The sequence below is a fragment of the Suillus paluster genome (genome assembly GCF_016628075.1).
Source record: "Suillus paluster strain FC165 chromosome Unknown EDB91scaffold_6, whole genome shotgun sequence".
NCBI classification, from domain to species: Eukaryota; Fungi; Basidiomycota; class Agaricomycetes; order Boletales; family Suillaceae; genus Suillus; species Suillus paluster.
In genome coordinates, this window is record NW_024537566.1 from 858988 (window position 1) to 886374 (window position 27387).

The following is a 27387-nucleotide window of genomic DNA, read 5'->3' on the forward strand; positions in this document are numbered from 1 at the left end:
ATCCCCTTGATAGAGGCCGTGTCACACGAGGAAGACCAAGGAAGACAGTTAAATTTGCCACATTGATCCGTCAGACAGACAAAATGAAAGACCACGCTGTGCATTCAGAACTCAAATGAGATATCACCATCGCATCAAGCTATCCATCTGCATCCATCCACTTATATTGCGGCTCATATTCACTCACAGAGCAGTGTCTTTGCGAGCCACAACCCCCGAGACTTACTATGTCCTTCCCAACATGTACCCAAGTTTGGCGTGTCAAGAATTCACCTGCAGAGTCTGTAGTTCTTGACTCTTCCGATGATGCAACGTTTGCCTTGACAGAGGAACCTCTGCCTCACCTTGAGGATGGAGAAATGCTCGTGGAAAATGTGTACTTTTCCAATGACCCTGTGCAAAGGAGTTTGTTTTTTTATTCATGCAGTTGGAACCCAGTCAATGACAGTATTTTAGGCTTGATCCAGAAAGACGTCTCACCAGAAAGCCTCTGCATTGCTCCCGTGCGTGAGGGCGACGTAGTGACATCTCATTCCATCGCTCGTATTCTCGCAATCAACGGTAACACTAGTCATGGATTCAAGGTAGACGACCTCGTTTTCTGCATGACTGCTGGGTGGCGACGGTACGCGGTGGTCAAAGCAAACTCTTCAGCATGCCTACCCCTGATGTATGTGAGCGCGTGCTCTCGTCGTTGCAATGCTGACCTGACACAGGGTGCCTGAAAATGTGCCAATCACTGCCGCTCTTGGTCTGTTCGGAATCTCTGGATATACTGCGTACTGTAAATTGTCATTAATCCGTGGTGTCTTTACTTTCTGACTTCCGGGAACATCAAATACAGATGGTCTGAAGGATATCTTGAAACTCAAGGAAGGAGATTCGTTGATTGTCAGTGGGGCTGCGGGGTGAGTTTATCTTGGTTCGTATGATTGTTCTAAAGGCATTGATACAGAGCTGTCGGCAACATCGTCGTTCAATACGCCAAGAATGTGATCAAGGCGAAAAAAGTGATTGGAATCGCCGGATCAGAAAAAAAGTGCAAATGGCTCAAGGAAATCGGTGCAGACATCGCCCTCAATTATAAATTGGATACGTTCCCGCAAGACCTTGCTGATGCAACACCGGACCTTGTAGATGCGTTTTTTGACAAGTAGGCCTTTTGTAGTTGCTGTATCTTGAATATTTGTTAACCACCGTCCTGCATGCAGCGTTGGGTAAGCTACACTGGTGAGAGGTTTTACTTCTATTGGCTGAAGAAGGCACTCCAGTGGTTTTATCCTGGATCAAGCGATTGCACGAATCAAACGGTATGGTCGCATCGCGGCTTGTGGTTCTATTTCAGGTTAAGCAGAGTATGCTTGCGACCGGCACAAGTTATCAACTGTTCTTTGCAGGATACGATAAGGACGTAGGGAAGCCCACGATGGGGACTACATGGTCCGAAGTAACAACCAAACGCTTGACAATTCAAGGCTTCACTGCCCTTGACTTTATGTTTTCGCAGGACGGGTCCAACAGAGTGGCCGCGGAAGGCTTTCCAGACATCGCTGGTGCACTTCAGCGGGGAGATATCACACTCGAACATGCCGAGGAAATTATGGAGGTACCCTTTACAGATATTCCGAAGGTTTGGGGGATGCTGTTCACTGGCACCAACTCTGGGAAGTTGGTGACAAAGCTTAAACCCAGTGCATGATACGATGACAGGAGAATAAATTATTCAACTAGGCAATGTCCAAACTGCTTGAACGCAACGCTCAACTCGCTTCGAAAAAAAATCAGGCATGCGTATATATACTATCACCTATTGTTCACCGACTTTGCGCGCGGGTAACACCCCTCGCTTCATCTCATGAGGATTTAGTGATTGTTACTAGGCTCAATTCTGAACCACTCTCCTTCGAAATAAGTAGTCGTAGTTTCAGAACTTTCTAAGTGACTCGCGAATCTGATACTGCATTTGATAATTATGACATCGTGTACCCTCAATGGCGTGTTTTCTCCTGGCAGAGGCGTTAATGGCACGCAGATAACTTTGCTGCTGCGCGTTGCCTCCGATATCTTTTGTCCATGTTGCAGGGGATGGTAACTCGATTAAGCTCGTAGTCAAGCAACTCGAGTTCAATAGAACTTTCTTGCCATTTAAAGTGCGGACACCGAGCAAGGCATAAAACGAAGGCGTCGTTCTCGTTCTCCTTGGTTGTTCCTCGGCGTAGTGGGTTACGAAGCAGTTGGAGCACTTAATTTGAATAGTAACGAGGCACGTGGATAAGTGCATAATGAGGGGTCATCAGTGTGACAATCGAGCGTACGATGATGAAGCGGTTTCCTATTGCTCGCCGGGTGGCGTTGACTGATTGGCATAATGATTGCTATGCATTAATAAGTCTAGATAGGACTGTGTAGTAATACGCTGACTACCCCTGCCGCTCTATGACGCGTGTGCGCAAGCCGCGTACTATGAAAGGGCGCTCGAATGTACTGTGAATCTGTTACAAGCTTTTCCCCATCATGAAGAAGTCACTTCTCAACTCTATGATCGAGCAATGGTTGGTGGTGCCCCCAGTGGAAACGACTGATCTATCTGGGAAAACGGTTCTCGTCGTTGGTGCCAACGTAGGTATTGGACTCGAGGCATCCAAACACTTTGCCCGTATGCATCCAGCGCGGTTGATATTGGCCTGTCGTAGCGAGAGCAAGGGAAAGGCTGCTTTGGCTGGTATGTATCACTGTTAGAGAATGAATGTGATGCGGGGTGACTGACATCTGTTTCTCTGAAGAAATCGAACAGGAGACTGCATACAATGGATGCGAGCTCTGGATAATCGACCTTGCTAATTTTGCATCAGTGACCGCTTTCGCTGATAAATTCGACAAGGAGGGCGGCGACTTGCACCTCCTAGTCATGAATGCAGGTATCTTGCAGTCCGATTATCAACCCACTACTGATGGCTGGGAGTCTACGTTGGTCCTTCATGTTTCTCTGTGCGTGGATATTTCTCTTATTGACCTTCCAGACTACAAGTCAATCACCTTGCAACATCGCTCCTTTCTTTGCTCCTTATTCCACAACTTGTTGCTGCGGGAAGAAAGTCGTCAACACCTTCACGGATGGTAATCGTATCCAGTGATGTCCATCACTGGATTACACTCGCGGAAGAAGTAAAGTCTTCCACGAAACCACTTGAAACGCTGAACAGCAAAGAATTGGAGTATTCCAGAGTAAGCAAACATACCAAACTTCATACGACTTTCACTTACGCGATATCTCTCAGGCGTATGCAATCCCGGTACTATGAGTCAAAACGTACGCGCCTCCTATCTTCTTCGTTCATTTCAACCTCACGCACGTTGCCAGTGCTGAATCTCTTCTTCGTTCGTGCCTTGACGGACCGGTTGCAATCCATCACACCACTTAGCGCCGTAGCCGTGACCCCAGGATTCTGCTATTCACAACTACGGCGATCCTGGTACGAGAAACCGGCTTTTTCTTTTGCCAGCATCATGCTCGCTATTCGGGAGCGTCTCCTAGCGTGGACGCCCGAACAAGGCAGCCGCCAGCTTATATTTGGGGCGGTAGGCGGACGAGACAAGGAAGCGGACATGAAAGGCGGGTATGTAGCCCGTGGTCGCGTCGAGGAGGTCGCCGATTTCGTGCTTAGCGACGAGGGTCATAGAATGCAGGATGCTTTTTGGGTAGGGGATATTTGTTTGATTCATCCCCCAAGCTGACACCTCCTATTAGAACGAGACTGTAGACATTCTGACCAGCGTTTCTGACAAGGTTGCACCAATAGTCCAGGATTATCTAGTACCTGGAGCGTCCGCAAACTGAGATGTATATATACTATGGGATCCGTGGGATCAAACGCTCCGTTCTCACAATATGTAGATGTATGTTATAGACTACATTCCAATTCCTCTATCATCAGTCATCTCTCAACCGGGCAATCCTCGCCTCTCCTTCACAACCTTTGATAAGAACCGTGTTGTTCGCAAACGCCATGCCCTTCGCCAACAAGTACAAGCTCTGTCGATCATCCCAACCCAGCGGGACCTTCGAGTCGAAGTGGAAGCCCGACCAGATATACATGAACCTGGCCATGAGCCCACAAGCCACCGGAACGCCCACGGCTGCCTTGTACCACACGAGGGCGACGACGAGCGCCAGGAAGATCATAGCATGATGGAATGCGCAGTCGGCCCAGTGCGCAAAACGGCGTATACCTTGTGTGGATTCGAGATAGCCTGAGCGGAATACCACAAGCTCGAGGTTGTCAGGAAATAGAAGAAGTGCCCCGCCTACTGCTGCGCACCAGGGAACAAACAGCACTACGTGGAAGGATACTGATGAGAATGCGCTGGGACGATTCACGTTCTTCAGGTGTGGGGTCAGCGAGAGAGACGTGCGCGACCGCAGGTAGCGACGAGGGCACAGGTGACAACAAGGGCGCAGCGGCCTCAACGAATTCCGTCGTATCGAAAGTGGTCTGACTGCGCGGCCTACGAGACGGTTTATGATTATGGACGACCGAGAATAGCGGCCCTGACATGGATGCGATCCTTCTTCCCGTGTGATGTCCAACGGTCTCGGCCTGAGGACGTCAGGGAGGTTCGAAGACCTGAAATCAATCAACGCACCTTTTTCATAGGCAGATCGTGTACGGAGAAGTATCGGTTTGGAAGACTGTAGAACTGCTCACGCGAATTGCGTTAGCGCCGTGTCCATGCTAAAGCTACGCTGATGTACTGACCTCTTCTGGTCTGATCCTGACAGAAATCCTCCTCCCAAACCTTTCTCGAATCGGACTAGCCATGTAGATCTCCTCATGCAGCCTCTGAAACAATATGAGTCTAACACCAGAACCAAAAGACAAGACCTGACTCACTTTTTTCCTAAAGACAGTAGTAAGAGCCCGAGTCACCGTGTTCAAAGCAGTAGTCAACGCTCGGGGTCGAGCATGAATAGCAGTCGCAGCCTTCTTCATAGCGATGCTGCTTCGTAAGACAGGACGCAGCTTCAGCTTCTCCTCGTTCCCAGCCATATGCCGTACGTCCAGTTCGAACGTCTTCTCCTCGCCATCTTCAGGAGTGGTCTGTCCTGATGAGGATGCGTAGGAGTATCTGTCAAAGTCTGATGAGCTTGAGCTTTTATCTGAAGAGACGCTGCTGAAGGATGAGCCGCGCTGGATTGTCGTCAGTGTGTTGAGGCGACCATACGTAGTAGCCATCAAACTTACCAGTACAATCAAGGATGAAGTAGTGGGTTTCGCGTTCGACATGGTTGCACGGAGTAAGAAGCTAACGGAGAAGAATGTGAAAATAAATAGGCAGGCCGGGAGGAAACAATTCTGAATTCGTCTGAGTCTATCATCGTGAAACAAACCAGGATAGTCGTGACACAAATGATGGTCTCAGACGAAATCAACACAAGTGAGACGCATAATAGGGGACTAGTATGAATTAGAAGCCGTATTGCATTATATAGATAACCATCGTCTGTAGAGTGCATCAGCCAATGGTACAGCGCCAGTGGTCACATAGATAAGAGAAAGATTATACGCGGCCTCTTTTGCGACGGATGCATACTTCTGCGTCAGTGTCAGCCACCACGATTTAACGTGGCAGGTATTCCACTCACCTCGCCTCCCCGTTTCTCGGCAATCTCAAGAACACGCTCATAATGCGAGACAGCGTGCGTGTGAAGTCCTGAACAAAATGTCTGAGATAACAGCTGTCAAGTGGGAAGGGAAATTGCGTACCAAGCTGATGGAACGCTCGACCGAAGTTGTAATCTATCTCTGCAAGCATTTCGTCACCGGATGATTTTCGGATTTTACGATATTGAGACAAGAAGGCCATTCCCTGCAGAGTAGGTGAGATATGAGCGGATGAAAAGCACAAGCACAAATGACCCACTTGTGCTATCATGTGATGTCGATTGTCAGACTGCCGCTGCATAGCTCTACCAAGAGAAGCTATGGCCAGCGACAGGCAGACGACAGGGTCTTCGGGGCAATAATCGTATGCATGCAACAAATAGACTGGAAGAGGAACAGTCATCAGGGGAACTACTAGAAATAGATGCTAACTTGCATATGGCACTCTGATAGCTCTTGGCAGCGAGAGACATCTGACCATAAAGAGTCACGATGATTGGATTATTCTTCGTAGGCATCTGAACTGCTGTTTTCTCCGTCGTGGTACTCTCCGTCGTGTGACTTTCCGCTGGACCAGCAATCTCAGCTTCTTCATCTCCTTCTTCCTCAACTTCGTTCGCCTTCAATGGTTCTTCCTTGCCTGACGACGACATATTATATTTCCGCCCAATAACATTCCATTTCATAAGCTCCGGAGTCTTGACAGCAGCATCGTGAAGTCGGAGTTCTCGAAGTGTATGTTTCTGCAACGTAGAAGAAACGAATGAATCAGTAGGGCGGTGTCCACTGGCCAACGAAACTAGGAGAAGGCGGAAAGCCTCGTTGTTGAATTGGTGAGTGTTGATGACTTTGCGACATTGTTCTACTGCGACAGAGAACTTGCCAGCAAAGATGGCACACGCTGCGAGACGTCGTCATGATGTCGAACAAAGGCTAGACAAGACGCTCACTAGTAATCGCAATTCGAATCGTGGTCTGTAAGTTAGGATCTCTATAGGCATTCGATAAGAGGACATGGCGCAGGACTTCTTCAGCTTGATCGTAATCTCCTCGCTTGGTAAGAACGAAGGCATACTATAAAGGCAAAGCGATTAAAAAGCCAGACCAATGACAAAGGCGAAGACTGACTTGCATGAAAATCCTCAGCCAGCTCGCAAATGTAACACCGCGGAACGAATCTACCTTCTCAGATGCTTGACCGTCATCTTTGATTCTGCGAGTATGTTTGTCGCGTTCTGCAGGAGCGTTAAGTCATACAACGTAGTCATCGAATGCCTGCATCACTGACCATTAAGCTCGAGCCTTGACGCCATCCTATCCTCCTCCGTATCGTCCCTTCGTTGATTTTTTCTCTTCGGGAACATGCCCTTGAAATCATAGTCCTAATAAAATCAATCAGCCACCTCAGCACCAGCGCAGTCATATCCACGATCACCCTCGTCGTCAAAAATAAATTCCTCGTCTCCCGAAACATCTCCACAAGTTTTTCAGCTTCAATCATCCACTCCCTCTCCGCCTCCACGTCCGCATGCAGCATCCGCGACCACAGATCTTCAACGCGATTATACCCCAAAAGCACTTCTCGCTCGCGTTGCTCTTCGAGCGCTTTGAGCTCGGGTAAGGTGAGCCGACTTTTACCGGGAACTGGAGTTTTTGCTTTGGTGCGTAATTTTTCTTCGAAGAGGGAGGCGCCTTGGGGTTGAGGAACGGTATCGGGCGCGGGCGTAGCTTCTGGCTGGTTAGCGCGTCGTTTACGAGAGTCGATGACTGTCAAAGGATAAACATTCGAGTGATCAGCTTGAATAGTAAGAGACAAGCAAACCTTGGTAAACAAGTTCCAGGGCCTTCCGAGGCTCATCCATGATTTCGTAGAGCTCTGCTAGTTTCATCTTCGCATCGTTGTTGGTTTGATCTGCATCGATGACTAATGGGATATTAGACTTTCATATGAGGCTCCAAAAGCTTCTCTCACCTTGTTTATAGACCTCCGAGGCCTCTTGCAGGTCGCCGAGCATCCTACGACATACAGCAACCTGAAGCAGTACGTACAAGCTACTAGTCTATACCGCGGATCAGCAAGAAGACGGATATGGTAATGAAAGAAGGGTACTGCAGGGTCCGCGCCGAGAACTTCATATATCGGCCTCGCATCAGCATACATCTCACGCTCAAAATACGAGTCTGCGATCTCTCCAAAAAGAGCAGCATAATCGAGAACATCTTGCGCGAGGACGATAGTCGCATGCATCTGTACGACTGGTCATCTACCCATAGGTTTATTGCCGCATGATAAGCACGCACCTTGCCTTCCTCGACTTCTCCTAGCTTAATTCGTGCGATAGCAAGTCGGTGTCGAGCGTTGACGTCAAGAGGATAGTGACCAGGTTGAACATCGCCGCCTCGCTCTATGTTCACATTGCCTCGATCCTCGCGGGGTAAATCGTACTCTCGGTCATCGACACATCCATCCCAGAAGCGTTGGCTGGCACGGCCTTGCAACCACCTGCATCCTTTCCTTATAGTTTGGATTGCATGATCGTATTCTGCCATAGTGTTATACAGGTCGGCGAGCACCAAGAGGTCAATGAAACCGAATATTTGGTTTGGTGGCGGGTGGTCAGTCAAGGAGGTGTTGACGGGCTGTGCAGGACCCAGAGGCTGAATGACCTGATAGTGTTCCAGGGCAGCGTGATAGAGAGTGGCGCAGAGGGCCAGATCTGATACTTCAATGAGTATTGGGCGGAGCTCTGCCAGAACTGTCATGTCGTGTGGGAACTGTTTCAGAATTGCAAGAAGGGAGTGTCGAGCCTAGTCGGGCTAATATGTCAGGGACGCATGAATAGGAGGAGGAGGACGTACTGCACGAAGATCGTTTAATTCTTTTGCCAAGGAAGCACGGTCCCAAAGTGCATCGACGTTCGTCGGGTCAAGACTATATACTTTGCTGTAGCAATATAGGGCTTGTTGATTATAGCCTAAATCTCTAGGGAATCGCACCGTCGGTCAAGGTTGCCTTCCATGACAGTTGATCACGACCCTACCTTGATTGTGCAGCTAGTCTCTCCCATTCATCCGCATCGGGTCGAAGATGTGCAGCCATGATACGTAGTTGAAGGGCCTTCTTTGGCTCATTGGAATCTTCATAGCATTGAGCAATAACAGACCACGCAGATGACGCTCGAGGCTCAATGCGAATGACTTCCTGCATAATTCGTATTGCATCTGGGATGTTTCCATCGACATATGCTTGATTTCCTTCACCTATTAGAGCGCGCACTTGATGGGAGAGTACCGGACCGTGTTGACGGCCGCGCTGAGAACACGATGCAAAGTAACAGTTGCGGGTGAGTCCGAGAGCTATCGCAAACCACGCACCTTCCTGCCTTTTTTCTTCCCTATCCCAGAAGCTTCGCGAAGATCATCACGAAATTCTGCATCCTGTTGGGCGATATTGAAGTCCCATTCTCGATGGAGCATCGCTGCGTTTGAGACATCGTCTGTCATGCGAATGTTGCTCACTAGTCGGCTGCATCTCACACTCAGATACGCAAAACTGTGTCAAAGGAAATGGATGGACTTGAAATCAGTGTCAATCTCTGCTTGAACACCCTGAGGCAATTCAATGTCTTCAGCTTCCGATTCTTCTTCTTCTTCATCGTCCGACCCAGAGTCATCCACGAAGTCTGACTCGGAATCAACCAGACTCCCGCCGTCTATTGCAAAATCAAGCAAAGTACATGCATCACGATTTCAAGACTTACAAAAGTCGTCCTCTTCATCCATGTTGCACGATGTGACCGTTAATCAATTCCCCCTTACGGGTCATTTTGTGACATGTGTGACTGTGACACGACTCTATGTGACTCCGGTAAGCTACGGGACGTTGAGGGGACCGGCACATAAGCACTTCGACCACACCCACCAAGCTTCGACATCTCTACTCGCACCCTCTCAAACCGCGAAGGCTTCTTGCATTGAGCCTAAAACTGAACAACACGCGATTCATATCAACTTACGTAATCCACAACTGATTTCCACAAGCTGCACGCACACAAGTGCCAGTACAACTTGCCAGCACCTCCATGGACTCATCCCTAGATCTCAACGGTTTGGCCAAATCTCTTCCAGCAGCAAACTTCGAGAAGGCTGAAAAGGATCTCCTGAACAACTTCAAAGGTGGGGCATCTTTTTCCAGGCTCCTCTTGCTTTACTCACGTTCAGCACCTCTAACAAGCTGCGGCGCTCAGTATAACAACCCTCTACCGATCTTCCAGACATGCATCCAAACGTGCTTATAATGCAGGATATGCAACAGCCTGTCAAGATCTCATGTCGATGATCCAACAGGGCGTTTCTACAGGTGGTGTAGCACTATCTGGGTCTAATAACCCTGCAGGAGACGTGATGACAATCGGACGAATCATGGACTGGATCGAGGCTAGAATGGAGGCAGTAAAGGCTCGCGAGGAAGAGGAAGATGAGGATGAAGAACGTGAAAGGGAAAAAGAAAGGGCAAGGGGGAGCGTACCTGCAAGCCGCCCCGACACAAATAAAGACTCGACTCCCCGTGACGTCTTCCACGGGGACGCTACAAGGAATACTGTACAAGCAGCTCCCTCTTCTTCCCGTCTGGAGCAGCGAACGGTATGCTCATCTATTTATTGTTTGGCACACTGACTGATGTATTTCTTAGGTTGTTCCAGCGCCATTGACTCCACACTCCCCTTTCACAGTTAACACCCCAAATGTTCCAAACAGACAACCCTCACCTACGCCATCCGCAATGCCACCCGTACGCCCATCAAGCCACCCATACACCGGTCAACGTCCATCCAAATCTCGCCCCTCAGGCACCAAGAAAGACAATTCGGAGCCATTTCCAATCGGCCCACCAATCACAGCTTGCCTTACGCCGTCAGAGAATCTATTCCGGATGTCTCCTGTCACGGCCTCATCAGTCACAGGAGAACCTGCTTTCTCCGACTATACCGCCGGCGCTAAACGTCGTCACGCTGTCATGATGATGCTCGATTCCACCACTTCAGGCGCTACCGAATCATCTTCACAAGGCAGTAGCGTCTCATCATCCCTCACATCCGCCTCTGGAAACACTAGACGAAGAACGCGGAGCTCACGCACATCCGTCCTTGGGACTCAACCCCAAAATACCTTGGGGGACGCCATGGACGTAGAAGATGAGGGACGAGAACGAAAGCGAGTGGCTAGACGATGACCGCTATTCAATTAGAAGTAAAGAAAGGTAGGTATTACCTTTAAGTGTATGTCATAGGGTCGCTCCCCACACTACCCCGTTTCCACAGTCTTTTAGCATTTGATTTAACGCATTCCTGATCCCATTCCCTTTGTATTGCTCACCCTGCACGAGTTCTGTATGTACGCTTGATTTCATGTGATACCAATTTTTGTTTGGCAATCATGGCATCCCTATTACTGTTCTACGCTAATATATGCAGTGGTTTATGGTTTATAATAGTAGGACTGGAATATCATAAAGGAGAAAACAATACACAAGGAGATTGTCGTAGCCTCGACTCCGCAACTCATCTGTTCTACGGCTCATCCATTCTGCCATTCATCCGCAACCCCCCTTCCCTCCATCCTTGTCATCTGTGCACCTCATTGGTAGATGGAACTCCAGAAATTTGACTCCCCGATCTACTCATAACACCCTTCAGGATTATTCAGTCATTATCGCAATTAAATCTGCGCACACACTCACCATCCTTCAAAGACTCCTATTTACTGGAGCGCATAGGACCTGAACCCCACGACCCAAACCCATACGACGCCTGAAGTACCCCAAAGGCTGCTTCATAATTTTTTAGCTGTGACTGCCCAAGGGAAGCCTGCTTGTCTTCGCGTGATTTGAGCAGAGCTTCTGAGGATGCGTTGGAAGACACTTTGGTTGAAATAGCCGATGATGTACTAGATGATTTGTACATATTAAGTGGGCAGCGATGATAGAGCTCGGCGAATAATTTGCTTCTTCTCAAGAGCTGGGGATCCGGGATGGCTTATAAGTGAATCGCCTTCAACTCTATCTGTTTTATATGACACCACAGACGGCATGATATGTTGTCCGTCAGCAATGCCGCCAGAAGATAGGCTGCGTAAGTTCTGACTCAAACATTTGTTGTAGCGCTCGCTACTGAGCATGGCATATGACAATCACCTGCGCCCGCTGCCGCAGCCTGGAATGGACCACGCCGATTGACTCGTGGTTAGTGTCCGTGTCTATCTCGCATCCCAAAACAGATCCGCAGCATACATCTTTGCCATTCATAGAGGGCATTGTCATTTCCTCGTGCTCAGTCCCACTTCACTTACCGAATCAGTAAGTAGCGTCAAATTGATATCATCCGATGTGCTATCAATCATTGACCGCCCGTCCCGGCATTCTTGACACTTGGGATACGTACCACGTGGCTCAACATGTTCCTGTGGCTCTCTCATTTTATTGTCTTGCTGTGTTCCATTGGGTCGCGGTAATTGCAAAAGCCCGAGAGAAAGACATCTAATGCTGAATACACATTGCGCACTAGAACGACCACATAAGAAGTCTGCTAAAAATGATCAAGTATGAGTATTGGCATTTATAGAGTGGTTCACAAATACATCGCCTTGGCAGACGAGTCGAACAGTCCTTCTGCCGGATAAATGAAAGTTTTGACTCGCAGTTCTTGCGACACCATTTGTTTCTTACTTTGAGTTTGACAGAGGAGCTGCGGTTGTCTGAGAAATGCGACTGCGGTGCAACTTGACGCTGGGATGGCACCCTACTCCATACTTGAGTGACAGCTCAGCGACGAGAACAGTGGCTGCATATATTTCCGGAGGTTGCGCAGAAGAAGAGCTAGATGAACTACGCACTTCCCCTGCGCATGACCTAAGTAACTCATTAGAATATATTTTAGTCCGTAGATGATCCAATTGCTGACCTTGTAAGTACATAACAAATGCCTCATCTGAGCCGGAATTACATACAGTCATCCAGAACTACAGTGTGCGAAGAAGGTTTTCGACGCCTCGGGTAACGCCGACGCGCAACTACTACTGCACCACGAAAACTCACGTATTCTTGTTGAAAGTAGCGTAGATCTACTCCATTTCATGTGTACTTTGATGCTTGCTGGTCAGAAATTCAAAAAACCAAAATTCAAAATTTTCGTCACAAGAATTTGAAACATGGTAAGAAAATCAGTGTTTGTAGGCCTAGGAGGCATACCCGGTGACTAGAAATGATACTACAGAGCTACGGGAGGTTGTTCTGTGCCCCTGCAGCATTGCTAACACATGCGAGGACTTCAGCCGTCATACCAATACATCGATGAGACTTGTACTTCCTCACAGCAAATGCAGCTTGTCGATCGAGCATCAAGTCCTTTTCTAAATTAAGAGTTCAAGAAATATGTTATTTGACGAAAAAGCAGTAGTGCACCTGTAGGCATCCATATAGCGCCAAGATTTGCGGAAAAATCGCCGGATAGTCAAGGTATCACAAAGATCGAGACATTGAGGAACGAGAATTTTTGCAGTTGGGAATTTACCATCCAACGCATTACGAAAACCTAAGCTTTCATCAATAGATGTATCAATACTTCTTCTTCACGACTTGAGTGATATACATAGGTTGTTGAATCATGTTCTTCGTCAGTCTCGACTAAGGTACACTGCTGCACAAAGTGAGTGCTGCTGTGACGCTGAGCTTTTGCCTGGCTTGTTTTTTTGCTTGGTCGAGGCATGTCTACAGAAGGTTGGGATGGCCAGGCAAACTACGATATATAAGTTTGATTTTTGTGTAAAAATTTGAAACATCCCCACAAAAAACCTGAAATTGGTAAAAACAGTGTATTTTAGGCATGTTCCTTCCTAAAATTGTCTACGGAGTTGCAGTAATGTATTTCTGACGCTGTACAGAGGCGCTGTGTTTGTGCTTCGCACACTGTAGGTTGAGTGCAACGTAACTCGGGGGTTATTACTTGAGCCAATTCGCGGCTGGCGCTAAGTACCAGCACAAAGTCAGTATGATCCCTGGGGGATTAGGTATCACTGACCGTATGATAGTCAATGAGGCGAAATCCCTGACAGCCGCAAGTATGAAACTTCGAGGCTTGACCATTTGAAGAACCCGACACAACCTAAACGTAATCAAAGGTCTTGAGGATAGTTGCCGGTGCACCACCCGAGCACAGCGCTGAGCACTGCTGCATATGATGTGAGATCCGGTTGCGTCCTGAATTGTCGAGGAAGGAAGGTGCAGATAAAAATCACCTAGTGGTCCTCGAGGTTCGCTCGCATAGCCCCTCAAGAAATCAGATAAGCTTTACCGTATTCGGGTCGCTGATTCTAAGCTGGGCCAGCATAAAATCGTCGAACGCTTGTCTTCCCCAGGGATATTCGGGTCCCAGAGATAACCCACGAGTACCTGAATACAACCGTCACCACCTGGTAGAGAGCCTTCGTAAGCGTGTTTCGCGTTGGCTGGGGGTTGCAGCCCTCTCTACATCCTCTCATATGTACTCGACGGCACTCTAGCGCCTCCAAATAATCGCCGTCATGAATAATAGAGTATGCGAAATCGCCACAAGTCGCCGATCGCATTGTCTTCCTCGAACATGATAAGCAAGGCGATTGGCAAGTTGTGTAAATCAAGACTGCGAGGCGAGGACCATGTTTGAGGACAAGTGACAGCGCTGCGTCGATGTCGCAGCAGCAGCGTGAATGGCTGAGCCATAGGCCAGGAACATTCCCCCCTTGCACAGGCCAAGCAAGTTCAGGAAGAAGTAAAGTGGTGAAGCAGCACTTGATACCATGATAGTCGGGAACACAAGCCGGGCAGTACATGCGGCACTCGCCAATTAATATAGGACACTGTCGGAGTAAAGGTATGATGTATCAGACGGATGGTTGTTGCGGCCACGCTGGCAGGTCACACGCGTGTCACTCCATGTGACCACTGTCTGTGCTTGACTTTACCGTGACGATGATGCTGCTGGAGACCAGGAGAGCTCGCCACCTACCAAGTTATTCTCTGTTCCAGAGGACCATATTAATTCATGTCCGAAATATTTTTGGGTCCTCGGCACTAACCCGGTGGATATCATGGAAGTCGGGGTTGAAGACATGCTCTCGGAGTGTCATCGATTTGCAGATGTTCATTCAGTAGGTCAAAAAGCCCATCTTCGATGATGTCGATTATGCCTCTTTAGATATATGGAAGGTGAGTTACATGCTTAAGACCCAGCATGCTGATGCTGACGATCATACTTTGTAAGGTCGATTTCAACTTCGTGAAAAAGGACATATATCTATTCATTACGTTAGGGGCCCGAGATGGCATCAAGAGCGGCAAGGAGCTGCGTGGGTGGACCCCAATCTCGGAGGTGTTCACAGATCCATTTGACCCTGAGTGTCTCGACGTAAAACCTCCTGCTGGTGAGTGTAACACCCCACTCTTCTGACTGAGGCGGACCTACCTAGCGGCGGCCTTCCAGATCACCACACCCAATCATACGTCGTGGATGGGATGATGTCTGAGTCAGATACGTATGACTTGTATGCCGTGTTAAACAGGGCGGAAATATGGGGTGCGATTTTTGCGAAAGGGAACCAGGAAGTGAAGAAGATGTTAGTCCATCTCGGTTATCCAGGACCCCACCCTTCTGTGGAGCACGCTGAGGCCACGCCCGACGAACCTACCACTTCGGAACGTCGTACGTATGGAACATTGTTCATGTTTCCAGGTGGCTTGTCATCGCTGCATGTTGAAGCGAGCATTCCGTTGCAGAGGTAAATTTTCCAAGTTGCACATACAAGTAAATTCTGTGTTTGGGAGGCAATCCAGTTCCATCAGTCCGTGTTCATCAAGCCACCCAATTTCCATCCAAATCTCGTGTCTCTGGCGCCAAGAAATACAACTCCGGCCATTTCCTATCAGCTCGCCGATCCTAACGCCGTTGGAGAACCTATTCCACGTCTCTCTCATCATGGCCGCAACACCCCGTCACAGGAGAACCTGTATTCTCCGACTATACCGCCGGCGCTAAGCGTCGTCACGCTGTCATAATGATGCTCGACTCCACTACTCCATCAGGCGCTACCGAATCATCTTCACAAGGCAGTAGCATCTCATCGGCCATCATGTCCGCCTCTGGAAATACCAAACGAAGAATGCGGAGCTCATGCACATCCGTCCTTGGGGCCAATAATCCATAACCCAAAAACACTTCGGGACGCCATGAGGGATAATGGGCGAGAACGAAAGCAAGTGCCCAGACGATGACCGCCATTTCAATTAGAAGTAAAAAAAGGCATTTGATCTAATGCACCCCATTCCCCTTGTATTGCTCACCCTACACAAGTTCTGCTTGATTACATGTGATAACAATTTTTATTTGGCAATCATGGCATCCCCGTTGCTGTTCTACGCTAATATTTGCGGTGGCAAGACTGACATATCATGAAGGAGACACCATCGATCCACGAGGAAGGCCGTGACTCGTCCGTTCCGCGGCTGATCTATTCCGTCACTTATGATCCGCCACTCCCTCCTCCCATCCTTGTGCACTCCATCGGTAGAAGGAGCTCCATAAGCTTGACTCCCAGATCCACTTATAAATTAAACATCCTTCCGAAACATTCAGTCTCATCATCACAATCAACTCTGCCCTCACTCACCATCCTTCAAAGACTCCTATTTACTGGAGCGCCCAGGACCTGGGCCAAACGATCCAAATCCATACGATTCCTGCAGCGCGCCGAATGCCGCTTCATAATCTTTTGGCTGAGATTGCCCAGTGGAAGTCTGCTTCTTGTCTTCGTGTGACTTGAGCAGAGCTTCTGAGGATGCATTGGAAGACGCATCGGTTGAGTTGACCGATGATGTACTAGATGATTTGTCCATATTAAGTGGGTAGAGAAGATGATAAAGCTGAGCAGTGAATAATAGGATAAAAGCTGGGGAAGCTTGTGAGTGAACCGCCATCAACCGTAGTACCTGTTTTATATGGTACAATAGACGCCATTAGCATTTTGTTTGTGCGACTTGCGTTGTCAAAGATAAGGACAGGCCCGGGCTTCGCAGGTTCTGACTCAAACATTTGTTGTAATGCTCACGAGTATGGCATACATTTGTTTTTTCCTGATGCAGTCTACTAGTATGAAGCGGCCACGCGATCTACTCATTAATGTCCTCGCATTGTCCACATCCCTGAAACATGAGTCCGCAGCACATCAGTAAAATACCACGGTTCTTAAATTTACTTAATGAGCTTAAATTTGCGGCCAAGTCAATATAAGTCGGTCTTTCTCAAAGACCTTAATCTTAACATAAGCCTCTCGTCTTACACCAACAAAAGACTTAATAGAACTTGAATTTACTTAAATTTATACAGTAAGACAAAATAAGCTCTAAGTATGCAAGGCCAACAAGATGCGATCAGAGACAGATGATAAAAATAAAATAGGCGACAGCGGGGAGCATGGGACGTGGATATAATGAGCGACAAAAAAAAACAGCGCCGAGCGGCTTCAACGGAATGCAAAGAGGTCAGCAAATACATCATCCTCGTCAGGCACTTCACTGGTGGTAGTCCTCGAGTTCCCGATGCTTTTTCGCGTGCTTGGCATACTGTTGTGCCTCCCCAACAATGCTCGCGAAGGCATCATCGGAAAGCACCACAATGGGGCCCATGAGTTTGACGGTCATGTGCCCCCAGATAGGTTTGCTGAAAGCAAACTGCTCGCCCTTCATGATGATGGGGGTCCAGATATCGCCGCCATCGGTCTTCGCACCTTTGTGTTTGCCGCGGGATTCTTGAACGACTTCGAAGGTGAGGTTCCCATCAATGATGAGCTGAAGAGTACGATAAACCTGAAAATATTATTTTTAGACAATGAACGGTAGAAATCGAATGACTTACAGCAGTAACGGCGAGGGCAAATGCAGCCCGCGCGCTAATGCTCTCGGTGTCAAGGTTGGGGACTTCAACACGGCCGAAGGTGAAATTGAGGTGTGATGTGAATGTCTGAAGTACGAAGGGGGATCTCCACATACCCGTCCAGTCCTTTGAACAAATAATTAGATGGTTTCACAGTAATTATTATAGCCACTTACCTTGGGAACGAGTCCTGAATTATCCCTGAAAATGAACTGGTTATGCTTCAGCATGGCCCTTGAAAAGTCCTCGCGAGCCGCAGGATCCAAAAAATCAGCGTCCTGCGCAAAAAATGCAGTGAGGATGGAGCATGCTGCGATACCGAACCCTCCACGCCATTCCATAAGGCGTTGTTTGGCCTAAATGTTGGTTAACATCTGAATGACTGAAAAACAACTAGACTTACCACTTTTAAAACAGGCACCAGATCTAGAGATCTCGTGCTGAATCTTACCCCGATATATGTAGTTCCAGATCTCCTGCATGGCAGTCCCTTAAATCTTCGTCTTCAGGACCCCAAGGCTCAACTTCTCTACCAGCCCAGTGTGCGACAGTTGGTATGAACACCCGGCGCCAGGTATTACCATCCTGGCATCCCTCAGGAAGGTCATCGTTCTGGTACCGGTGATTGGCGCCACTGCCATCGCGGCGTGACATGACACTCTTGCTCTGCGGCTCTGTCTTTGCTCGTTTCGAAGGGGGGGGCTGGCTATTGATGCTGACGCCGGTCTATGTTTAGTGGAGAGAAAATGAGAAGGGTATCACAAAATAAGTACCGGCTTACTGAAGTTGTTAGGCGTTTGGTGCCTTTTGCTGATACAGGAGCAGGGGGCGGTGATGTGTCCTCACTCTCGCCAAAGTCAATGTCCATTGACAAGTCAGTAACGGGCTCAGTCGGGATGAACCTGGCGGTGGCTCTGGATGGTTGCATAGAAGGAGGGGCACGAGGAGGGGGGGAGGATAAGGACTCGGTCCTTGCCATTATTGGTGAGCGTTTCTTTGGTCGCAATGGAGGCGGTGATAAACTGTTATCACTGACTTCCAATATATCCTGAGTGGGGAGTGAGTGTGATGCAAATGCATGAAAAATGAAAGAAATACCGCAGAAGTCGTATGCCTGGCACCAGGCTTTTTGGTAGCCTTGAAAGCAGCCTCACGCTCAAGTGAATCGTCCTCGTCCAGAAACGCTGTGGTAGGTTCTTCGAGATTGACTTGAACATTGTTTGTGGGGTGCGGGCTGCCAGTGGGATTAGCCCTGGCGCTAGTGACTTTCAAGATCCTTGAAACAGCAGTTGAGGTGGTGATTGAAGACACCCGTCTGTGTGATTCAGTGCGAAGGCTTTCAAGTTGAGGGCGGAGCAACTTGCTTGTTGCAAGTTTCTCAGCCCAGTCCTTTGTTTTCCCCATCCCCGCATAGTCGTCCTTGGCGGCGCAGACATCCGCACTGAATCGATTGAGGTGATCGAGATGAAAAAGAGTCGTTTCGGTGAGTAACAACATGGCAGATGGGAACAATAATCGACTTACACTCCTTTCTTGCCTTTCTGGTCACCACGTGCCGTTGGATCAGCCTGATCTGATATATCGACCTTCGAATTCTGATTGTGAGTCATGTTGATGCCTGTATTATTAACACTTCGCTCAGCATGGACAGCCTCACGATATGCTGTCTTCTGGACACGCTTATTCCTCGGCTGCACCTCTTCATTCTCCTCCTCACTGGATACAACATAGTCAGTCTCTGTGTATGGTGAGTCTCCTGGAACCTTACCTTGGTTGAAAGTCCTTATCTCCATCATTATCGCCTGCAGCAACGTCCTCCATTTCGACATCCCCCATCTCAGCTGCTTCTACAATCTCCTCGTCATCCTCAATGTTCGGCTGGCTCACCTTCGACTTCGACACAGGACGCGCCCGAGGCCGAGGCTTTGGCGCATGCAAAAGGATCTTCAAGTCCTTCAATGCCTTCTTGTCTTCAATAGACGCAATCTTCTCAGTGGTGCGTTGATCAGCGGCTTCTTTCTCCTGCCGCTCATGCTCGGCTTGGTCGTTGTCTTCCTGGATTTGACGAGCAGTGCGCCTTTTCCTCTTGTTTTGGAGGAGGATCTCACCAGGATGCTGGTTCACATTTTTAGGACGAGTGTTTGGGCACACCATTGTTTGAACGGTCGGGCTTGTGGAGGAGAAAATTTGGTGTAAGGTTGAGCGGTCACTATGGACTTTGAAACTCTAAGTTACGTGTCGCGCACCCTGTTTTGTATGTATTACATTACATTCTCCCTAGTGTGTTTGCTAATGGTTTGCGCTTTTCAGTTAGCCTCCAATCCATCATGCCAGACAAGATCCCTCATGCGCAGCTCAAACGACGAGCGTTTAGCGCCCGCCGCATCCAGTGTCCCTACCCAGGCTGCAAACGCTGGTTGAAAAATTCCTCTGGGCTGAAACTTCATCAAAGCTCGGCCCATAGCCACTCGTTTACCCATCCTGGATCGCAACGCACACAACACGCCTCTGTTGAAGAAATTGAAGATGAAGAAGCTCCCAGACGCACCAACAATGAGCTCTGGGAGTTGAAGCATGGACTTATTCGTGATTATCACGAGACACTGACTGGTAAGTCAATAGTTGTGCTGCGGTGCCAGCTTGTCTCTGATTAAAACCTATACCCACAGGTCGTATTTGTGACGAGAATGGCAACTTTGTTGACCCTGGCACTCCTCCTCCACCATACACAGCAAAAAGTCCTGACGACTGGACTCCGTATCGCAACCGACTGGAATTTGAGTGCGCAGATTTCATGTACACTGAAAACCAGATGTCCGCTGGTGATATAAACAAGATTCTCTACTTGTGGGGAATCACTCTCGCTGTTCATCGCGACAATCCACCATTTGCCGACTACAAGGACCTGTACAATACTATCGACGCAACACCGCTAGGCGATGTCACATGGGAAAGCTTCTCCCTGAAGTACAATGGCGATAAACCTGCTGGAGAGTGTCCACTTTGGATGGAACAGTCGCACGAGGTTTGGTTCCGGGACCCTCATACCGTCGTCAAGAACATGCTCGCAAATCCAGATTTCAAAGGTGGAATTGATTATATGCCCTACCGTGAATTTCAGGAGAAGGATGAGCAACGCTGCTATAAGGATTTCATGTCAGGAGACTGGGCCTGGCAGCAAGCAGTATGTATTTTGTGTCTGTTAGTATATTCTCATATTGATGTCAGGTACAGGACCAAATCGCACAGGACCCACAAACGCATGGTGCGGCTTTCGTTCCCATCATTGTAGGCAGTGACAAGACGACGGTGTCTGTTGCTACTGGTCAAAACGACTACTACCCTCTATATCTCTCGATTGGGAACGTTCACAATAACGTCCGGCGGGTGCATCACAACGCATTGGCTCTGGTTGGATTTTTGGCGATCCCTAAGAGTATGTACCTAATTCTCTCCTAATCTACTTTGAAGCTTACACCGTTGTATGCAGCGGAAAAAAGAAATACAGATGAACTTGGATACCGCAAATTCAAGAAGCAGTTGTTTCACTCCTCGTTGTCCAGGATCTTCGCCAATCTCAAACCTGGAATGACAACTCCAGAGGTCACACGGTGTGGCGACGGACACTACCGGCGCATTATATATGGCCTTGGACCCTACATTGCAGACTACAAAGAGCAGGTAGTATTGGCATGCATGGTCAAAGATTGGTGTGGAAGGTAAGTGGCTACCAGAGATCCTCAGGACACCGCCTGTTCGTATCCGCATTCATCTCAGGACATCGCCTGTTCGTATCCGCATTCATGACCCCCCAGCAATCCTCAGGACACCGCCTGTTCGTATCCGCATTCATGACCCCCAGGGATCATCAGGACACCGCCTGTTCGTATCCGCATTCATGATCCCCCAGCAATCCTCAGGACACCGCCTGTTCGTATCCGCATTCATGACCCCCAGAGGGATCCTCCTCGAAGTTTTACGCGATGTCCTCAATGTATCTGCCGTGTTCCCCCCCCCCCCCCCCCCCCTCCCCCCCCCTCCCCCTTTTAGTTCTCTCTGGTTTTACTATGCAAAGTCTCATTTGTATTCACAGATGCCTTGCATTTCCCTCAAGTCTTGATGAAGGAGGTGTTTCTCGGTCACGCGAACATACTGATGCGCTTGTGGATTCTATAGATTTTGGTATACTTTGGGACGAGTATGGTATCATTGGCGAGTTAGTGGTATGTTTTCCCCCCATATCATTTGTGCATTGTTGAACTAACGGTTGCACTTCATAGCCCTTCACCAACGACTTTCCTCGTGCCGACATTCACGAGCTCCTTGCCCCCGACATACTGCACCAGCTCATCAAAGGAACCTTCAAGGACCACCTTGTTGAATGGGTGGGTCAATACCTCGAACTCACGCACAGGCAAAACACGCGCCAAGGCGATTTTAGATGATATTGACCGAAGGTATTTTCAATCTGCCGCTGCCTGTTGTGATTACTGACAATACACTAGAATTGCTTCCGCGCCGCCCTTCCCTGGCCTACAACGCTTTCCACAAGGCCGTGGATTCTCACAATGGACAGGTGACGACTCCAAAGCTTTGATGAAGGTACATTTTCATTCACTATCTCACGTTTATCAAATTTACACAGCTGTTATCTAGGTCTATCTACCAGCAATCGAGGGCCACGTACCAGATGATATGGTTCGGGCATTTCGAGCCTTGCTAGAGTTCTGCTACATCGTGCGCGCGAACGTAGTGACGGACGACACTCTCGCAGCGCTGAAAGATGCCCTTGGGCGTTTTCATACTTACCGGACTATTTTCCAGACTACTGGTGTCCGCTTCGACATTTCCCTACCCCGACAACACTCTCTCATCCACTACGAGCTTCTCATCCGAATGTTTGGTGCTCCGAACAGCCTCTGCTCGTCAATCACGGAATCAAAACATATCAAGGCGGTAAAGCAACCATGGCGACGTTCAAGCAAGTACAACGCGCTCAGCCAGATGCTCCTTACCAATCAGCGCCTGGACAAAGTCGCTGCAGCAAGAGTTGATTTCACAACACGCGGCATGCTCAAAGGGTCTTGTGCCTTCAGCTACTACAATTCATTTGGTATGTGGTCTGTTTTATTTTAATTGAATTTTACTCACTGAATTTCTAGTTGAGAATCCCTCATATATCGACAACGACAATGGAGACCCAGAGGTCCAACCAAACCCAGCGCATGCAGGAAGCAACCCCTTTGCTATCGAGAGTGACGACTTTGACGATGTTGAGGATCAGGGTGTTGTAGATGACGTGGATGTCATTGCTGATGTGCAATTAGCACGGACCTTTCGTGCGTATCCAACCCTCTACTCACTGTGACCTTCGTTCTTAACACACCGTTCAGAACGAAAACGCGCCCTGTACCGTTGCTGATCTCGCAGACGAACTCGACATCCCATCAGTTCCCGACCCTCATTCGCCTCTTCCTGTATGACCAAATACACGCGGACAACCACCATTCTTCTGCCGATGTCCCCCTTCGCGACTGTCCATCCTACACGGGACCAATCAAGATATTTCATTCAGCCGCTGCAACATTTATCGCACCCAGTGATCCGAGTGGAATCACTGGTATGCGCCGTGAGCACATTCGCGTTGTGCCTTCGTGGCGCAAGGGACCAGCTCGCTTTGACTGCGCCTTCGTCAACACGGACAATAGGCATGATGGAATGTTGAGCATGGATGTCGTTCGAATATTCTGTTTTTTCTCTTTTACTTTTACTAACAGTCACACATACCCATGTGCCCTCGTTCAATGGTTCCATCGCATCGCCGAGGAACGAGACGAGCTCACAGGAATGTGGATGGTGGCACCGTCTTTCAATGAAGACGGCTCTCGCGATTTGTCCATCATCCATATCGACAGTATCATTCGCGGTGCTCACTTACTCCCAATATTCGGTACTCAGCTCGTACCACGCGGCCTTCGATTCTACGATTCTCTGGATGTATATCGAGGATTCTACGTAAATCGGTTCATTGATCACCATGCTTTCGAGCTGGCATCTTAATATATTCATTTTTTCTTGCAATGCTTAAGTTCAAAATTTGTCTTAAAAATACTTTAATTGTCTGAGCGTCTTTGTCGGCTTGATGGTAAGACACTCAAGTTGCCATCCAAGTCAAATCGAAGCCTTAAACATCTTGACGCACTTGGGCGCCAAACCAAGTAAAATAAGTTCGTAATAAGTTAAATTAAGAACCGTGGTATTTTACTGATGCATGCTTCTTTGCCATTCATAGAGAGGGCACTGTCAGTTCCTCGTGCTCAGTCCCGTTTCAGTGCAAATGATGAATCTAAAGAATATGCTGCCGAATGAGAGGCGTCAAATTGATATCATCCGATGTGCTACATTCCAATCATCGACCGCCCTTCCTCCCCACTGTGGCTCTCGAGTCTCGTTTCATTTCCTTGCTGCGTTCCCTCGTTCATTCTTGGTCGTAGTAATTGCAAAGGCTGGAGGGAAGGTAATCCAATGATGAGTACGCACAGCGCACTAGAACGACCGCATAAGAAGCCCACTAATAATCACCGAGTCTGATCATTGGCAGTCATAGAGTGTGATTCACACATACATCACTTTTGCGAATGTCAGACGAGTCCTTCTGCGGGATAAGACTTGCAGTCCTCGCAACATCATTTTGTTTCATTAATTTGAGTTTGACAGACAGCGCAGCTGTGGCCGTCTGAGTAATGCGACTGTGGTGCAACTTGGCGATGGGGAGTGGCAGCCTATTCCATACTTGAGTGACAGCTCAGTAAAACCACAAGAACTCGCTGCATCCATTCCGGAGGGTGAGCGGAAGAAAAGCTGGATGAACTGCCCACTTTCCTTGTGTATGACCTAACTGAGACTCATTAGAATATATTTTAGCTCTTAGATTATCATGTTGCTAACCTTGTAAGTACATAAAAAGTGCCCTATCATTATGAACTGCAATTACAGACAATGAGGTCCAGCTGTCACTGTATGTCGGTTCGCGGCTTGCGGTAAGTACCAGCAAAGAGTCAGCATGATCCCTGTGGGGGATTTAGATATCGCTGGCTGTGTGATCATCGAAGTCCAATCCCCGACAGGCAACAAGTATGAAACTTTACTATTTGAGGAACCTGACTCAACCACCAAATATAATCAAAGGTCTTGAGAATAGTTGCCGGTACGTCACTCGAGCACAGCGCTGAGCGCTGAGCACTGTTGCATTACTTATGAGGTGAGATCAGATCGCGTCCTGTATCGTCGAGGAAGGGAGGTGCGGAGAAACCTCACCTAGTGATCCTTGGAGCTGGCTTGCATAGCCTCGCAGTAAATCAAATATGAAGCTTTACCGTATTCGGATCGTCGATTCCAAGCGAGGCCAACGACGATGAAGAGTCAATCAAGGTATATCCAAGATACCTCAAGAGAACCTGCAAGTATCCACTGACAGCCTGGTGAATGATCGTAAGTGTTTGCATATTCGCGTTGGCTTCTTAGTGATCATCATATAGAGGGGGGGAACTAACCGCGTGTCAATCGCACTGCCCCTTTTAGTTCCACACGCACTCGACGTCACTCCAACCCCTCTAAATAGTCACCGTCATAGATGATATAATATGCGGAATCGCCACAACACCGATCGCGTCATCTTCCTGGAGTTACAGAAATAACATGACTGGCGAGTTGTGTAAATAAAGACTGCGGAGCGAGACTACGTTCGAAGATAAGTGACAGCGCTGCGTCAATGTTAAGGCAGCAGCGCGAATGGCTGACTCATAGGGCCAGGAACATTCTCCACTGGTGCCCGCTGCAAGTTCATTACTACCTTAGTGGTACCAGACTTACAGACGTGGTTAATCGTGCCAGTACTGAAAGGACCTACCTGATCATGCACGGACCAGTGCTGGTCTTACTAGTGCTGGCCCTTTGTTAACGAAGAGGATAAGCATCCTTTAAGGCCTAGTATAGAAGGAACAACGGTCTTCCTCTGAGGTGCGCCTAGGGAAGACTAACATTAATATTGAAGGAAGTTATCGATGAAGAATTTGTTGCGCAGTGCGAAACCAAATATTGGGGTTGTAATTCTGAGGACAGCTTCCGACAAAAACATGACCTTGCACGTGATGCAGATCATACACGAAGGACAGGGGTTAAAAGAGATACTCTGCTCAACTACTCATGTCTAAAATATCCTTCAATTTTTGGTTCCTCGGCAGTTAAAATCCGATGGATATATTTACCGTCGGGTAGAAAGCATGATGCGTGTCAGCAACTTGAAGACGGTCGTCCAGCGCGCCAAGAAGCCCGTCTTCGATGATTGTGATCCTGAAACTCTAGAACTATAGAGGGTGACTTATACGCTCAAGACTCAGTATGCTGATACTGACGATCTGAAGGTTAATATCACCCTGGTGAATAGGTTCATATATATGCTCAATACATTAGGAGACGGCAAGGGCGGCATCAAGGGCGGCGTAGAGCTGACTGGGTCGCAGCAAATCTCGAGTGTTTTCACGGATTCATGGGACTATGATCGCCTCGACGTCATTGTGAAACCTCCTGCTGGTGAGTGTAACTGCTCATTGACCGAAGCGGGCCTACTTAACAACAGCTTTCCAGATCACCACACGCAATTCTACGTCAAGGAATGTCTCCTTCAAACGCTTTTGAATATTACGGCGCGAATAACAGAACGGAAATATGGAAGGAAGTTTGCGCGCAAGGGAAACAGGCGGTGTGGAATGTGTTGCGGTACGGGTTGCACGCACCGCACGACTGTGACAGGTTACATGAAAGTACACAAACCAGGAATACAAATTACGGACGGTGTATTTAAGTAATCATTGAGGACTGATGTGTCTATATTAACAGCATGCTTCAGTTTTTGTGGGGCACGCTTAGACTACGCTCGATGGACGTACCACTTCGAACCTTCGTAAATCAAGATGCATATTGTTCCACATGGGTTGCCATCGTATTGCTGTATGTTGGAGCAGAACGCATGTTGTATGATATCGTGTTGCAGAGCTGACTTCAAGTTTCCGTTGACCTTGGAAGTGATTCCCTAGTCTGAGACTTGCCAATCCCATCGTCTTCCAGTGCACTGGACAGAAACCTGGCGTGATCGGAAAGTTATATAAACCAAGACATCAGGGCAAGGACTTTTTTTGAGGATAAGTAACAACGTCGCGGTAGCAGCGTGAATAGCTTGACCAAGAGGGCAAGTTCTCTCTTTGCATGGGAGGCCAAGGAATTTCGCGGAGAGGTAAAGAGGTGTAGCAGCACTCGATACTGTATAGTATAATCAAGAATAAATCCAGGCAGTCATGGTACATGTAGTACTCGCCAATATTGGACACGGAGCAACGCGAATCGGATGGATAATGGCTCTTTCACGGTACTAAGGAGTGTAATATTCGCATTGGCCTGTTGCAAATCTCAGTAGTACCTGTCCTACCAGACAAGGTTGAACATGTCGAATGGAGAGAGGTCCTACTTCGTCTAAGGTGCGCCCACCGGGGCCAGGGGAGACTAACAAGGCCCAAAGGAGTACTAAACGCAAGGTCACGGGCGACAGAGTTCGAATTGCCACAAACTCAAAACAATGCAAAACAAATCAGGTTTGACAGGAAACGGGGAACAGGGGTCCCTCGCAACTCGTCCTACCTTGTTCTCTACTCAATACTCATTTCATATTCATCATGTACAAAACAACTGGGTCCTCGGCACCAACGCGC

At 48.3% G+C, this 27387-nt stretch overlaps 8 protein-coding genes across 8 annotated transcripts; 5 read left to right on the forward strand and 3 right to left on the reverse strand.

The window, feature by feature from the left end:
* The first annotated feature begins 66 nt into the window (after positions 1 to 66).
* EDB91DRAFT_1108137 (uncharacterized protein) lies at positions 67 to 1961 on the forward strand. Its single transcript, XM_041317538.1, has 8 exons — positions 67 to 405; positions 457 to 670; positions 717 to 784; positions 845 to 908; positions 956 to 1153; positions 1212 to 1217; positions 1272 to 1345; positions 1398 to 1961. Exons 1-8 carry the CDS (start codon positions 228 to 230, stop codon positions 1697 to 1699), a joined length of 1104 nt encoding a protein of 367 aa, XP_041181863.1. The 5' UTR covers positions 67 to 227; the 3' UTR covers positions 1700 to 1961.
* A 372-nt stretch (positions 1962 to 2333) lies between these two features.
* Positions 2334 to 3903, forward strand: EDB91DRAFT_1108138 (uncharacterized protein). The gene is made up of 6 exons (XM_041317539.1): positions 2334 to 2722; positions 2784 to 2967; positions 3021 to 3215; positions 3279 to 3310; positions 3362 to 3699; positions 3749 to 3903. The coding sequence occupies exons 1-6, from the start codon at positions 2515 to 2517 to the stop codon at positions 3836 to 3838; spliced, it is 1047 nt and encodes a 348-aa protein (XP_041181864.1). The 5' UTR covers positions 2334 to 2514; the 3' UTR covers positions 3839 to 3903.
* Positions 3904 to 3931: 28 nt separating this feature from the next.
* On the reverse strand, positions 3932 to 5411 carry EDB91DRAFT_1344184 (uncharacterized protein; the record flags this gene model as incomplete). Its single annotated transcript, XM_041325803.1, has 6 exons — positions 5244 to 5411; positions 4893 to 5189; positions 4758 to 4841; positions 4645 to 4698; positions 4320 to 4598; positions 3932 to 4270 (listed from the first exon to the last, which is right to left on the reverse strand). The coding sequence occupies exons 1-6, from the start codon at positions 5283 to 5285 to the stop codon at positions 3932 to 3934; spliced, it is 1095 nt and encodes a 364-aa protein (XP_041181865.1). The 5' UTR covers positions 5286 to 5411.
* On the reverse strand, positions 5391 to 9477 carry EDB91DRAFT_1108147 (uncharacterized protein). The gene is made up of 17 exons (XM_041317540.1): positions 9425 to 9477; positions 9039 to 9376; positions 8705 to 8976; positions 8523 to 8646; positions 7965 to 8471; positions 7774 to 7911; positions 7636 to 7723; positions 7486 to 7587; positions 7099 to 7430; positions 6952 to 7045; positions 6792 to 6898; positions 6614 to 6737; positions 6100 to 6564; positions 5923 to 6047; positions 5766 to 5868; positions 5645 to 5712; positions 5391 to 5594 (listed from the first exon to the last, which is right to left on the reverse strand). The coding sequence occupies exons 2-17, from the start codon at positions 9165 to 9167 to the stop codon at positions 5484 to 5486; spliced, it is 2889 nt and encodes a 962-aa protein (XP_041181866.1). The 5' UTR covers positions 9168 to 9376; positions 9425 to 9477; the 3' UTR covers positions 5391 to 5483.
* A 51-nt stretch (positions 9478 to 9528) lies between these two features.
* EDB91DRAFT_696752 (uncharacterized protein) lies at positions 9529 to 10998 on the forward strand. The gene is made up of 3 exons (XM_041328124.1): positions 9529 to 9839; positions 9898 to 10307; positions 10357 to 10998. The coding sequence occupies exons 1-3, from the start codon at positions 9746 to 9748 to the stop codon at positions 10894 to 10896; spliced, it is 1044 nt and encodes a 347-aa protein (XP_041181867.1). The 5' UTR covers positions 9529 to 9745; the 3' UTR covers positions 10897 to 10998.
* Positions 10999 to 14786: 3788 nt separating this feature from the next.
* Positions 14787 to 15821, forward strand: EDB91DRAFT_1304313 (uncharacterized protein; the record flags this gene model as incomplete). Its single annotated transcript, XM_041325019.1, has 6 exons — positions 14787 to 14850; positions 14894 to 14904; positions 14960 to 15119; positions 15179 to 15397; positions 15428 to 15473; positions 15501 to 15821. The coding sequence occupies 6 exons, from the start codon at positions 14787 to 14789 to the stop codon at positions 15748 to 15750; spliced, it is 750 nt and encodes a 249-aa protein (XP_041181868.1). The 3' UTR covers positions 15751 to 15821.
* Positions 15822 to 17262: 1441 nt separating this feature from the next.
* EDB91DRAFT_1078580 (uncharacterized protein) lies at positions 17263 to 19777 on the reverse strand (the record flags this gene model as incomplete). The annotated part of the gene is made up of 9 exons (XM_041315036.1): positions 17263 to 17556; positions 17606 to 17749; positions 17800 to 17979; positions 18027 to 18049; positions 18157 to 18349; positions 18405 to 18671; positions 18722 to 19064; positions 19148 to 19339; positions 19392 to 19777. 9 exons carry the CDS (start codon positions 19775 to 19777, stop codon positions 17263 to 17265), a joined length of 2022 nt encoding a protein of 673 aa, XP_041181869.1.
* Positions 19778 to 19950: 173 nt separating this feature from the next.
* EDB91DRAFT_1304317 (uncharacterized protein) lies at positions 19951 to 23704 on the forward strand (the record flags this gene model as incomplete). The annotated part of the gene is made up of 11 exons (XM_041325020.1): positions 19951 to 20233; positions 20293 to 20807; positions 20858 to 21059; positions 21114 to 21342; positions 21717 to 21846; positions 21904 to 22012; positions 22038 to 22080; positions 22129 to 22225; positions 22280 to 22736; positions 22786 to 22987; positions 23017 to 23704. 11 exons carry the CDS (start codon positions 19951 to 19953, stop codon positions 23681 to 23683), a joined length of 2934 nt encoding a protein of 977 aa, XP_041181870.1. The 3' UTR covers positions 23684 to 23704.
* Positions 23705 to 27387: the final 3683 nt, after the last annotated feature.